At 39.8% G+C, this 15,239-nt stretch overlaps 1 protein-coding gene across 9 annotated transcripts in view; it reads left to right on the forward strand.

Annotated features, from left to right (window-relative positions):
• AHI1 (Abelson helper integration site 1) overlaps window positions 1-15,239 on the forward strand; it is a 255,463-nt gene that overhangs the window by 212,190 nt on the left and 28,034 nt on the right. Inside the window, exons 27-28 of one of the 9 annotated variants that reach the window (XR_013441089.1) lie at window positions 9,447-9,615; window positions 14,912-14,996. The exons of 6 other annotated variants lie outside the window; for them this stretch is intronic. Coding sequence is in view for 2 of the 3 variants with exons in the window: in XM_078054700.1 (XP_077910826.1) it covers window positions 14,912-14,989 (78 nt within the window). In the remaining variant the exon portion in view is untranslated. Of the gene's footprint in view, window positions 1-9,446; window positions 10,752-14,911; window positions 14,997-15,239 lie in introns of those variants that run through there. 2 more of the 9 variants (XM_078054700.1, XM_078054702.1) reach the window with 2 other exon arrangements.

A 15,239-nucleotide genomic window follows, 5' to 3' on the forward strand; every position in this document is an offset into this window, starting at 1 on the left:
GCTGTATCATGGCGCCCTTACAGAATTGTCACCGTGGGAGAGCGAGACTCCAAATTCTGTAGATTTTAATTATAAAAAAATAAAAGCTCATTATACCAAACACATATAGATATATATTCATGGGTTAAGGAATGACTTTTTATCCTTGGTAACAGAATCAGAAAACATTTTGGAACAAATTTTAATAATAAAAACTTTGAAGTGATACACATCAAAGAGAAAAAACACAGCATAAGCAAAATCTAACAACAAATAATAACCCAAGATGAGGAGGAATTTCATAAAATATATGACAGATAAAGAATTCATACCCTTAGCATATTTTTTTTAAAAACTCTTCAAAATCAACAAAGAACAGAAGGAAAATTGACAAAGGGCATTCAGAAGACAGTTTTACCCTGCTGTAGGAAAATATTCAAGTATACATGCACCGACTCAGTTAAAAGGCTGTTCCTTCAAGCAGTGTTTTAAAAATAGGAAGAAAAAGGGATGCCAGAGTGGCTCAGTCAGTTGAGTGTCTGACTTTTGATTTCGGCTCAGGTCATGATCTCAGGGTCATGAGATTGAGCCCCGCGTCAGGCTCCGCACTCAGTGGGGGTGTCTGCTTCTCTCTCTCTCTCTCCCCGTCTCCCTTCCTCCCTCCCTCTCCTTCCCCCTGCTCGTGCTCTCTCTCTCTCTCTAAAATAAATAACTTTTTTAAAAATAGGAAGGAAAAAATTGAATTTCTATAAATATAGAGTTTATTAAATTATGGGACCTTTATATAAGAGAATACCATGTGATATTATTCGCTACATTAGAGAAGTATTTTCATAGACATGGAAAGATGTTTATAACAAATTTTTAAGTAAAAGAAAGATAATTATAAAATAGTTTCTATATAACATATGCAGTTGACTCTTGAACAACACAGGGGTTAGGGGTGCCAACCCCCAGTCCATGCAGTCGAAAATCCATGTTATCACCTTGGACTCCCCCAACCACTTAACAATAACAGCCTACTGTTGGCTGGAAGCCTTACTGATAACCTCAATAGTTGATTAACACGTATTTTGTATGTTATATGTATTATATACTCTTGTCTTACAATAAAGTAAGCTGGAGAAACAAAAATGTTACTAAGAAAAATACGTAAGAGAAAATACATTTAGAGTACTATACTATATTTACTATATTGTCAGTTTACAGCATCTGTGTACAAGACAAATCATCTGTGTGTACCTCCATCATTACGGTCTTATGTGATACATAGAACACTGTAGATGTTACACATATTATTAACACCGACATCAAAAATGAAAGGATAATGTGAAAATTTGTATTTATTTAAAGGTATAACTATTCATGCATTGATAACAAAGAAGCAGCAATATGGTTGCTTTCTGGTGGCCCAGTGTAATCAATGTAATTGCTTCCCAGTCGCCTAGCCTGCATAGTAATGAATGAATGGTTATGGCAGAGAGTGCTGTAGTTCTCTTTCATGATACTGATTGAAAACATTTGACCATAGAGTTGAGGGTCCATATCTGGGCTCTCTATTCTGTTCCATTGGTCTATATGTCTGTTTTTGTGCCAGTACCATGCTGTCTTCACCAAGAAGACATCACTGCTTTGTAACATAGCTTGAAATCGGGCAATGTGATGCCCCCCAGCTTTGCGATATGGACCCTCAACTCTATGGTCAAATAATCTTCAACAAAGCAGGAAAAGATATGCAATGGAAAAAAGACAGTCTCTTCAATAAATGGTGCTGGGAAAATTGGACAGCTATATACAGAAGAACGAAACTCGACCATTCTCTAACACCATACACAAAGATAAACTCAAAATGGATGAAAGACCGCAATGTGAGACAGGAATCCATCAAAATCTTAGAGGAGAACATAGGCAGTAACCTCTTTGACATCGGCCACAGCAACTTCTTTCAAGATACATCTCCAAAGGCTAGTTAAACAAAAGCAAAAATGAACTTTTGGGACTTCATCAAGATAAAAAGCTTCTGCACAGCAAAGGAAATAGTCAACAAAACAGAGGCAACCCACAGAATGGGAGAAGATATTTGCAAAAGACACTATAGATAAAGGGCTGGTATCCAAGATCTATAAAGAACTTCTCAAACTCAACACCCAAAAAACAAATAATCAAGTCAAAAAATGGGCAGAAGACATGAACAGACAACGTCTCTGAAGAAGACATACAAATGGCTAACAGACACATGAAAAAATGTTCATCATCATTAGCCATCAGGGAAATTCAAATCAAAAGCACACTGAGATACCACCTTACACCAGTTAGAATGGCAAAAATTGACAAGGCAAGAAACAACAAATGTTGGAGAGGTTGTGGAGAAAGGGGAACCCTCTTACACTGTTGGTGGGAATGCAAGTTGGTATAGCCACTTTGGAAAACAGTGTGGAGATTCCTCAAAAAATTAAAAATAGAGCTACCCTATGACCCAGCAATTGCACTCCTGGGTATTTACCCCAAAGACACAGATGTAGTGAAAAGAAGGGCCGTATGCACCCCAATGTTCATAGCAGCAATGTCCGCAATAGCCAAACTGTGGAAAGAGCCGAGATACCCATCAACAGACAAATGGATAAAGAAGATGTGGTCCATATATACAATGGAATATTACTCAGCCATCAGAAAGGATGAATACCCAACTTTTACATCAACATGGATGGGACTGGAGGAGATTATGCTAAGTGAAATAAGTCAAGCAGAGAAAGTCAATTATCATATGGTTTCACTTATTTGTGGAACGTAAGGAATAGCATGGAGGACATTAGGAGAAGGAAGGGAAAAATGAAGGGGGGAAAATTGGAGGGGGAGACGAACCATGAGAGACTATGGACTCTGAGAAACAAACTGAGGGTTTTAGAGGGGAGGGGTGTGGGGGGATGGGTTAGCCTGGTGATGCGTATTAAAGAGGGCACGTACTGCATGGAGCACTGGGTGTTGTATGGAAACAATGAATTGTGGATCACCACATCAAAAACTGGTGATGTATTGTACGGTGACTAACATAACATAATAAAATTAAATTAAAAAAAAAACACTGTTACATTAAAAAAAAAAAAAACTTACCTGTGATGAAAGGCTGATAAGCAGTTTCTCTGCTTAGGGGAGAGAGGGCATCCTGTACTGTAATGTAACTCTTTGAAAGCAGAGTTATAAAACAGGAAGAAAACTAACATGTTATTAATTTTATTACCTATCACCGCGTTTGTAAGGATAGTCTGTCCACTTCCATACACGTGTTGCACACAATGTTCTATACAGTGGATACTTGGGCAGTGATGAAATGGTGATGACACAGAGTTAATAGATTTTCACACACAGACATACACACATACGCAATAGATAAGTTTAGTGACTGTACAGCATGATTATCTACTGTTCATCGAGTGAAAGTGGATCATCATAAAGGTCTTCATGCTTGTCCTCTTCCTGTGGAGGAGGGGGAGGAGTTGGAGGGGGAGGAGGAGGGGGGGAGGAGGGGGGAGGAGGAGATGACAGGGGAGGAGCAGCTGGTCTTGCTGTCTCAGGGGTGGCAGAGGTAGAAGAGGAGGCAGGTTAGGCGGGCACACAGTAGAACTTTACAGAAATACGTTGTAATTGCTGTCTGACTTGTTTGCTTTTTCATTTTTCTAAAAATGTTTCAATCTGGGGGGCGCCTGGGTAGCTCAGTTGGTTGAGCTGCCAGCTCTTGATTTCCGCTCAGGTCATGATCTCGGGGTCCTGGGATCGAGCCCCGCTTTGGACTCTGTGCTCAGCGGAGAGTCTGCTCGAGATTCCCTCTCTCCCTCTGCCCCTCCCCCCTCTATAAAATAACTAACTAAATCTTTTAAAAAATGTTTCTATATGGTACCAATCCTTTTTCCACCATTTGCTTTAGTTTCATTGTCCATATCATAGAAGGGTCCCAGTCATAAAAGAAGTCAAAGCCATTTTGAATCATCGGAAGCCTTCTGCTGGACTGTCTACTGTCCAGTTCAGTTTGTCTTCTGGCACTGCTTCTTTTTATGTCTTTCCTCATTGTCTGGCACTGGTTCAGAGGCACTCATCTCTATCAAGTTGTCTTCTGTTCATTCCTCTGGTATGGTGTATATCAGTTCTTGAATTGCTCCAAGACCCATATCTTGAAACCCTTCACCCCCCCCCCCCACCGCCAACTTTTTTGCCATATCTACAATCTCTTTCGTGATTTCCTTGATTGGTTCTGCTCTAAATCCTGTAAAGTCATGCACAGCATCTGGATACAGTTTTCTTCGGCAGGAATCTATCATTTTGGGCTTGATGGTTCTCACGGCTTCTTCTATAACCATGATGGCATCTTCAATGGTGTAACCTTCCAGATGTTCATGATGTTCTCTCTGCTGGGGTTCTCTTCCATAGCATTTACAGTCCTTTCCCTAGAGTAATGTGTGTAATGAGCCTTAAAGTTTCGTATGGTCCCCCTGACCTAGAAGCTATTAGAGACATTGTGTTTGGGGACAAGTAGACTATTTCAGTGCCTTCGGTGTTGAACTCATGGGGTTCTGGGTGGCTAGGGGCATTGTCCAATATCAAAAGAACTTAAAAAGACGGTCCTTCAGTGGCAAGGTACTTTCTGACCTCAGGGGCAAAGCATCAGTGGAATCAATCCAGGAGAAGGGTTCTCATTGTTCAGGCCTTTTTGTTGTACGTTAGTCTTTTACCTTTTCCTTTCAAGGCCTTGGGGTTAGCAGCTCTCTGGATAAGGGCAATCCTAATCATAAAGCTGACTGCATTTGCACAACACAGTAGAATTAGCCTATCCCTTCTTGCCTTCCTTAAATCCTGGTGCTTGCTTCTCTTCCTCACCAGTAAATGTCCTTTGTGGCATTTTTTTTCCAGAATAAGGCACTTTCATCTGCATTAAAAATCTGTTCAGACAGATATCCTTGTTCCTCGGTGATTTTATTAATGGCCTCTGGGAACTCCTCAGCTGACTCTTGGTGGGCAGAACTGCTTCTCCTGTTATCTTGGCTTTTTTTAAGCCAAACCTCTTTCTTAAAATTATCAAACCATCCTTTGCTGGCGTTAAATTCTCCAACTTTGGATCCTTCACCTTCCTTTTGCTTTAAGTTGTCACATAATGACTTTGATTTTCTTGAATCATATTAGAGTCTATCAGTACATCTTTCTTATATCAGCCTTATACACACATAAAAGCTGCGTTTTCAATACAAAATAAAAAGGTATTTTGCAGGGGCGCCTGGGTGGCTCAGCCAGTTAAGAGTCTGTCTTCGGCTTAGGTCATGATCAAGCCCCCCCACATCGGGCTCCCTCCTCAGCGGGGAGTCTATTTCTCCCTCTCCCTCTGCCCCTCCACCCCCCCCCCGCCCCCACTCATGCACACTCTCTCTCTCTCAAATAAAATAAAATCTTTAAGAAAAATATTTTGCAAAACATGCAGGGTTTTCATACCTGTTGGTGTAGCTGCAGCAATGACTTCACGAGTTTCCTTTTCTTTTTTTTACACTGGTCTTTATGCTGCATTCATTTATCTTGAAAAATGCAGACAGCCACAGCTGCAGACCTCAGTCTTTGGTAGGTATCTCAAGCAATTCAAGTTTTTCTGGGAATGTCATGACTTTTCTCTGCTTCTTGGGAGCACTTCCAGCATCAGTGGTGACACTTTGCCTGGGTCCCATGGTATTATTCAAGATTTACAGTGTTGCACTAAACAGAGTGAAAAATATGCAGGAGCTGTGAGAGATCACTTTTTACTGCGATACGCAATTTACTGGAGAGACGAGCTGCTCACACATATATATTTCTGTATATTTTATGGTAGTAAATGATAAAAGAGATTAGTATCTACATATATTTTATGCATTTGTGACATACCTTTTTCTTAGTTTTTTTTATATTTCTAAGCTAGTTTACAAGTTTTTTCAAGTTGTCACAAATCTCCAAAAGCTTTTCCAACATATTTTTGAAAAAAATTTGAGTCTAAGTGGACTCATGCACTTCAAACCTGTGTTATTCAAGGGTCAACTACATGCATAAAATATTGAACGATATACATTTAAAAAAATATCAGTAGTTCCCTCTGAGTGGTGGTGTTGTGGTTATTTTTTTTTCTTTCATTTTACTTTGTGTATTTTCTAATTTTTCTACCCAACATATATTGATATCTACTACTTGTCATTTCTTTTAAAATGAAAGTAATTTTAGGGGTGCCTGGGTGGCTCAGTCGATTAAGCGTCTGCCTTCGGCTCAGGTCATGATCCCAGGGTCCTGGGATCCAGCCCTGCATCGGGCTCCTTCCTCAGCGGGGAGCCTGCTTCTCCCTCTCACTCTGCCTGCCGCTCTGCCATGTTCTCTCTCTATCTTGTCAAATAAATAAATAAAATCTTTAAAAATAAAATAAAATGAAAGTAATTTTAGAAATTTTCTAATATAGCCCGTTCTTTCTACATTTGCAGAATGCAGGGTTTCAGAGTCACAGGTAAAGTGCCTGAACTAGGACTTGATCTTCTGGCTCCAAGTTCAGGGCTGTTTCTGTTACACGGTGCTCAGTTAGATGAGTAGATGGCAAGTGCTTACAGGCAGGGGCTCTACTGTGCTCGCCTCGTTTCTCCCCAGTACTTAGCCTGCTCTCTGGCCAAGTAGTAAGCCTCAGGGAATATTTACTGGATTGAATATCTTGCAGGGTAGGGCCCAGTATTTTTATGAGTCTTATTTTTCACACATAACATACACACAGTCACTAACCCGGTTTCATATTCATTTTCCAGTATCTTAGTATGCAGATTTTCCTTTCTCTTTCCAAATGATTTGCCTTGAAAAAGAAGGCCCTCACTTTGTTATTCTCTACCTGCATTGGCTTATGGGGCCTCATCCATCCTGAGGAGACACCTCAGAGAAAGACCACATTTCGATTCTCTTTGGGGTCTTTCGGTTAGATGGCTTCTCTTCCCTTTCAGCAAATCTCCGTCTACTGCCTCAGCTTTTCAGTCCTGTGCTGTCAGCGCCTGTCATGCTCACGCGCCGCACCCCCCTCCCACCCCCCCCCGCACCCGTCAGGGGTGTGCACTGGACGTCTCTCGTCCTTTCCCCCTCTCACGGGCAGCCTTTGGCATTCTGTGTCCAGGGCTCCTTCTTCTTGGTCTGATTCACTTCCCTTAAAGATGTTATCTACACTGCCTACTTCAGCATGTTCTAGTTACTTTTCTCTAGAGGGATCCCTCTCCTGAGGGTCCTCTGTCTTCTCTGTTTACTTCTCAGAGTGCAGGCTCCACCTGATACGTGTCACTTGTCCTACATCCTCTGCACGTGCAGGATCCAGCTCACTCACTTCCAGCTGTTCTTCTCTCCCTTCCCTTTTCTGTTTTTCTTCTTTGTTTTTGTTACCACTTTTACAAACGCCGCCTCCCACTCTCTTTTGCCTTGTTGTTCCTCTAAGACCCTTTTACCCTCCTCTCGGCCCCTTGCGGATGTTTGTAGGGTCTCTCAGGCACTTGTGCCCAGCATCCGTTTGAGCCTTTACTACTTTCTTTCCCATTTTTATTGATCCCTAATTTGGGACAAGTTTTGTGTGCTTTACATGTATGCACACGGGCAGAAATGAATGTGACACCCTCTTTTGGCCCCTGGTGCAATGGCACACCACATCTGTGCTACTTTACGCTCTACTTTAGCAGCTCTTGTGAGCCTCACTTGAAACATTTTTGGACTTCTGCATATAATCCCAGCTTATCTGTGGTAGCTCTGTTCAACAAAGTTAAAGTCAGGAAACACAGACGGACAAAGGATTTTTTCCCCTCGTGCGTAAATGTCTCTCATCAAAAAAGATATTAAGAAAGATAGTGTAACTATTTATTTATGATCGAGCCTGCCCCTGAAAACACAGATGTTACCTGCACCTCTTGTGCTTCCAGGAAAGGACCTTAGGAAATGGGTAGCCTGCCCTTTCTGGCCCCGACGCTCCAGCCGTTAACTCTTCTCAGGAGTGTGCAATGGAATTGACCACCACCTTAACCAGATTCTTAGGCTGCATTTGTTTTTGCAGAGCAGTCAAGCATTAAGCCCTTTCTGTTCAGAGGAAAGACAACAACATTTTTATCTAAGTCTAGATACCACTGGCATGTGAATAATTGCATTAAAGAGTGTCACGTTCAACACCACTAGCTAGTTTTTGTGTACTTCCTACATGGTCTCTAAGAAGCTCCTTGTTTCATCCACATATTGGTTCTTGTTTTTTAAATTTTTTTAAGGTTTTTATTTATTTGACAGAGAGATGAGGAGCACAAGTAGGCCAAGCGGCAGGCAGGGGGAGAGGGAGAAGCAGGCTCTCCTCTAAGCAGGGAGCCTGATGTGGGGCTCGATCCCGGGACCCTGGGATCATGACCTGAGCTGAAGGCAGCCACTTAACCAACTAAGCCACCCAGGTGCCCCAGTTCTTGATTTTTTTTTTTTTTTTTTTTTTTAAAGATTTTATTTATTTATTTGACAGAGAGAGACACAGCGAGAGAGGGAACACAAGCAGGGGGAGTGGGAGAGGGAGAAGCAGGCTTCCCGCAGAGCAGGGAGCCCGATGCGGGGCTCGATCCCAGGACCCTGGGATCATGACCTGAGCCGAAGGCAGACGCTTAACGACTGAGCCACCCAGGCGCCCCAGTTCTTGATTTTTATTAGTGGTATAATTTGCTTTATTTTAGAGCTGCATTTAGATGCATAATTAACCATCACTATCTTTGTTGAAAATGACACACACCATTTTTTGGATTTATTCAAAAAAATATAGTTAACCCACTTGTAAAAATAGACACAGCCATTGACCAAATGGAAGAATGTTATTTAATAAGATGGTCTATATCCTTTCCACTTACTAACCGTTGGAGCATCATCCGTGACATTTTTTTCCCCCAATGAGTGAAGAATTTTACAAACTCTGATTGCCTGCTCTTAATTTCTGGAAGTTGCCCCAGGTTTGGAGTGCTTAGTGTCTGTATTTGAGACGTGTATTTCTTTTTCGCTTGTCAGTGCCAGAGCCGGCTTTACGCCTCTGCTGGTGGTGCTGGGTGTTAACAGTGTGTTCAAGAAGCAAAGGTGAGGGCGCCTGGGTGGCTCAGTTGGTTGGGCGGCTGCCTTCGGCTCGGGTCATGATCCTGGAGTCCCTGGATCGAGTCCCGCATCGGGCTCCCTGCTTGGCGGGGAGTCTGCTTCTCCCTCTGACCCTCCCCCCTCTTGTGCTCTCTCTCTCTCTCTCTCATTGTCTCTCTCAAATAAAGAAAGAAAGAAGAAGCAAAGGTGATTCGTACTTTGGTCTTGGGGTGTGTGTGTGTGTGTGTGTGTGTGTGTCACCTGGTGTGTTTATTACCCATGCTGTTGCAGGAGCACACCGAGATTTGGTTGTGGGCAAAAGACATTGTTTAAGTTCATTGAGCACATTGTGTGTACTTTTCTCCTAGTAAAGAGTTGAAGAAGAATGAAGAGACAACCAAATACACAGAAATGAAATGACAAATTAAACCAAACAGAATTTCTCTTCAGAGTTAAGAATTTTCAGATACTAAGGAAGAAAGGAAGGACCCACTACTTCTTGTCCTTATGAGAGAATCTAGAAAAATCAGAAGCGAGGTACGAGTAAAAAAATAAATGTGGCCTTTTGACTTTCGTTGTTATAAACCATTGTGATTGTTGTTGATCAAAGTATTGGTACTTGTATTTATTAGTAATTACATCAAAATTATATGACCACTGTTGGAAAACCCATAAAGAAAAAAACATAATTGCTATTCAACCAACAGGAAAGAAAAGTGTTTACACTGTTAGGATGTCCATTAAGCAGTCATTTAATATTATTATAGCTGTAACGTGATTGTGTGTGTGATGTTATGTTCAGAATGTGAAATATATGCTTTTGAAATTTAGCTTTATTTAAGAGATAAGCAACTTCAGAATATTGTGTATTCTAAATGGTCCCAGTGACAAAGACATTAAAAGGGAACACGTTTGTTTTGAATGACTCATATATATGTAATGTGATACATATAAACTAAAAATGGCCTTTGGCTTGATTGGCAGCAGTGTTTCAAACTTCTTTACTTTTTAAAAAGAGCATTTCATATTTAAGCATATAAATTTGTAGACTTTGTTGAATATTTATTTTAGTCGTAACATTTGTTCTTAAATTATTACATTGCATTATTTAATGCTTGAGTTCCGTAATTAATGGTGTCATTACTATGTGACTGTGTATTTTAAAGTGTTATAATACGAAAGTTCATTGGGGTTTTTTTCTTGACTCTTGACTCAAACTTGTGACATTATAAGTTTGTCAATAAAATATTTAACCCCACAAAGGTCAAAACTAGTATAGTATCAGAAAACTTATTTACCAAATTAAACAATTGAATCAATTAAAATAAGAAGTGAGAAAAACAGTGTTGGGCATTGAGGTGTAAATTTTGCCCAGATGTATACTCGATGTGAAATATCTTCTAGTAAAAATATATTTGGCTCCTATCCCTGCACATGTTGTAGAGGCATGAAAATTGGTAAACATGCCCCTGCTGTGTAGAACTTAAAGGGGGAGCATTTTGGAAGGGGGATGAGTGGCTCCAGTGTTGGGGGAAGCCCTCAGCAATCAGCCCCAAAATGTGCTCCGGTGGCACCAAGCTCCCACTGTCCTGGACGCACACGTCTGTGCCTCAGGTGTCTTGTGAATGTACTTGATAATTACAAAATAAAATATACATCTCTTTGCAGTTTCAGCTCATAGTTTTGAGATATGTATTGATTCTCAGATTTAGGTTTTAATCACAAAGGATTTCAACAATTTGCAGGAACATTTTCAAACAAGACAGGGCGCCTGGGTGGCTCAGTCGGTTAGGCGTCTGCCTCCGGCTCAGGTCATGATCCTGGAGTCCCGGGATCGAGTCCCACATCAGGCTCCCTGCTCAGCGGGGAGTCTGCTTCTCCCTCTGCCCCTCGCCTCACTCTTGTGCTCTCTCTCTCACTCTCTTTCTCAAATAAAGAAATAAAATCTTTAAAACAAAATAAAAATAAAACAAGACAAATGTGGGGTGCATGGGTGGCTCAGTCAGTTAAGCGTCTGACCCTTGATTTCAGCTTAGGTCATGATCTTCAGGGTCTCGAGATCAAGCCCCGCCCCCACATCAGGCTCCCTGCTCAGTGGGGAGTCTGCTGGAGATTCTCTCCCTCTCTCTCTGCCCCTCCCCCTGCTCACATGCTCTCATACTCTCTCTCTCTCAAAAATAACTAAATAAATCTAAAAAAATTAAAACAAGACAAACGAAATATGGCAGGGGAGCTAAACATTTGCTGAGATCTCAATGTTCATATGAAAAATAAAGGGTTATTTTTTTTTATTTTTTTATTGCAACTACTGAAGACAAAAATAAGAATTGAGGCAAAACCAGGAAACTCAAAACTCAAAACCCAGTCCTTTTCTCTTGTCCTGTTGACAAGTTAAGATTCCAGTTATGTTCATGAATAGATTAATAAAACACCTTTATCATACTCTCAGACATGAGATGGGGCAGAGGACATCCTTAAAAGTGCCCTCCAAGTAGAAGTCCAAATTATTGTCAAGTAGAGGAATCAGACATGAGAATCTATTTGAAGATTCTGATACTGCAGGTTTTCTTAGTAGCAAATTAGTATTCTTTGTTTATCTTCATTCTGAAATTATTAAATTTTATCCTATTTTATAAAGTCTCTTTTCTCCAAACAAATAACAATTTTTGACATTTTTTCTAGATCTAAATATTTTTAAACCATTCTCAGAAATTTATTTCCCAATTGATTCTACTCTATCTTGAACATTAAAGTTTCTTCAGTATCAAAACTATACCATGAATAAGATTTGCAAAGCTAGAACAAAACTCATTTGTTTGTTTTAAGATTTTTTATTTATTTGAGAGAGAGAGAGAGCACGAACAGTGGGAGCAGCAGAGGAAGAGGGAGAAACAGACTCCCTGCTGAGCAGGGGGCCCAACTCGGGGTTTGATACGAGGATCCTGGGGATCATGACCCGAGCCAAAGGCAGATGCTGAACGACTAAGCTACCCAGGCACCCCAAAAATCAAGTTTTTAAAGATTTAAGACATGAAAAATTTTACACCATGGTATAAATTTATGTTTAAAATGCACATCTGAAATGAAATCAGTGTTTTTAAGTGGCTAATACTGGTACTTTTAAAACCTTGTGTAAGGTTTCTTTCTAGAAAAGCAAATACTTGACCTTAATTTTATTTTTAGGTTATAGTAAAGTTTTATTAAAGAAAGACATTTTCTCTTTAAGAAGTTCAGCAAGAGTATATCTGGGAAATAACTTACCATTTCATAGCTTCATATGACATGTCACTTCAATTGTATATTTAATTCACACATTTTTTTTAGTATTTTTTATATATTTACTTACTTTAGAGAGAGAGAGAGAGAGCATGTGCACAAGCAGGGGGAGGGGCAGAGGAAAAGAGAGAATCCTAAGCAGGCTCCACACCCAGCACAGAGCCCAATATGGGGCTCGATCTCACAACCCTGAGATCATGACTGAGCTGAAATCAAGAGTTGGACACTTAACCTACTGAGCCACCCAGACGCCCCTTAACTCACAAATATTTTTGAGAGTGAGAAAGTTCTAGAACCTATAAAATTCAAGACCTTACACTTTTTTTAAAAGATTTTATTTTTAAGTAATCTCCACACCCAACATGGGGCTCAAACTCACAACCCCAAGATCAAGAGTCACATGCTCTACCAACGGAACCAGCCATTGGCCCTAAGACCTTACACTTTTATTTATACATGTTTTAATAATTTACATCTGAGAACCGTATCTGTTAAGTAAATTATGAGAACATTTTTCAACAATCCAACTTTTTAAGGCTATATATTTGTTGATTTCTGCTTCATTGAACTTAATGACAGAAAATATTCCCCAAATCTTCACTTTATGTATATGATCTCATTTACTCTTCACATCAGACCTCTGAGGTAGTTAGAATCTTCCCTGCCCTACATGTAAGTAGGGAAACCAAGATTTTGAAGGTAGAGTAATTTGTCCTAGTGCACATGACCAGTAAACATCAGCACTTGGTTGTAAATGGAGGTTGTCAGACTCCACGGGGAAGTCTCCGAAGTACTGGATCTCAGTTGCTGTGTAGAGGAAGCCAGTAAATGCTTATTGTTGGAGACTCCAGCACAAGCTAGAATAAAGAAGCAATTTAGATGTACGTACAACCACACTCAGACTAGAAAGATCTAATATGTCTTTAATGCAACAGGCACCTAAATAAAATGAAATATAGCTGACTTAAAAAAATTTTTTTAAGCTGATAACTTGTTTGTCCCATAATTATTTTGGTAAATCTTTACTCCAAACTCTAATTCTTACATTTTCTCAAATAATAGATTCTGTGGAATCAAAGTAATACATGTACAGTAACATATTATTCAAGAAACAGAAAGGCGCCATTCCAGTCATATAAAAGATAATAAAAACATCAAGAGTCACGTCAATCAAAAGGCTCTGTTGACTGGCAAACTCAATCTATGGATGGACCCAATTATCTGCAGGAGAATTGATGTCAGCATCATTTAGGGGTTAACAATGGACCAACTAGGCAGGAGCAGACAGCTACTCTCTGTAGAGACCCAGAAAGCAAACTTGGTAATGAGGCACTTCATTCATCATATCCTTCTGCTCTAATTATTAAAGTGAATAGGAAATACTTTAAGTTAAGGCGGGAACTGGATAACATAAAAACATTTGTTTTGTAAACACAAAGAATGCTTTTTTTCTAATGATCCTCTTCAAATCTACATCAGACATATGTTCTCTGCATACTGTTTCCTCAAGTTGCTCTTCTAACACCTCGAATTCATTCGATTATGGTTGGGTTATTTTTGTTATCCCAAAAAGGGAGGGTAAGACTGCTAAGAGTCTACAATTTTAATTTCTACTCTCAACCTAAAAAAGGTGGGGGGAGGGGCACAGGTACATATATAACCACAGTACATGGTCCACCTCCATCAATTACATCAAAATGGCCCAAATACATATACCACAGTGCCGTTTCTTAAAGTACTGAACAATCTAATTTTACTTACTCTAGTTCATTTTTTTCTTAATTCATCACTTGATCCTTATCAAGAATTGTGAAAGAATATGGTAGAAGAAAGTGCAGGAATGGTTGGTTTGTACAACCTTTATGTAAGTAAATGCATATATTGCCAGTCATTTAAAATTGCCTGGAATGGAAATTATTTGCTTAATGAAGATAAAGAAAAAATAAAGTCCAGAAGGAGGAAAGAGCAAGAAGGTGAGGAAAATAACTGTTGCCAGAACAAAAATTAACTGAAGCTTGAGAAAAGCAGTCATGAGACCAAAGGAAGATTCCCTGGAGAAAAGTGTGGTCGCTTCAGTCGGTTTTTCAGTGTTTTCAACCGACAATCAGTAGTTAATTTTTTTTTTTCTATTAAATTTGTTCACAGGGCCATTTTATATAAATGTTTCACACAATTTTTTTCTGAGCTATGGTTCTTCAATTTGAAGTAAATGGAAGATGGTTAAAGCATGGTAATGTTTTTAACCATCCCTGCCTGGTCTACTGAAGTTAATGTTCAGAAGTATCCGCAGATGCTACTTTTAGCAACTAAATATTTCCATGGTGGTAAAGAAATGTCAGTAAAATCTATGTACTTTAAGAACATTAAATTCTTATTATACTTATCATGTGTGCAGGCAGAGTACATAATAAACTAGTCTATAGCAGCTGTAAATTTCTGAGGATTTATCTAACCACAAATACATTGAAATGGGGAAATAGGGCTATATTAAACCATGCAAGATGCTGCTGGAGCTTTGCCATTTCTGCAACATCCTGTAATTAATTTATCATGACAGGTCTGGCAAACTGAAACATCCAATACACTTGCGACAGACTGTTATACCATAGTTGCTGGAGATCCTGCAGTCACATAAAGTGAAGGTAGATTTTTCTTCAAATGTGAATATAGTACTGTTGTATTTAGCATGCCCTATAGCCAAGGACAGACTTGTTGTCATCTTTGAATTTCAAAAAAGAAGAACATCTAGAATATAGAGCAGATCCTGGGCTGAGATAAGGAGTTTAGTCTGTTCTCTGCATTTTGTGGTCTTTTCCTGAAGAGGGACGGCCCTGGGTAGGAGACTGATACAGTCTGGTCAGCCCTGCCCATGCATGCATGCCTGC

The sequence above is a fragment of the Halichoerus grypus genome, chromosome 9 (genome assembly GCF_964656455.1).
Source record: "Halichoerus grypus chromosome 9, mHalGry1.hap1.1, whole genome shotgun sequence".
NCBI classification, from domain to species: Eukaryota; Metazoa; Chordata; class Mammalia; order Carnivora; family Phocidae; genus Halichoerus; species Halichoerus grypus.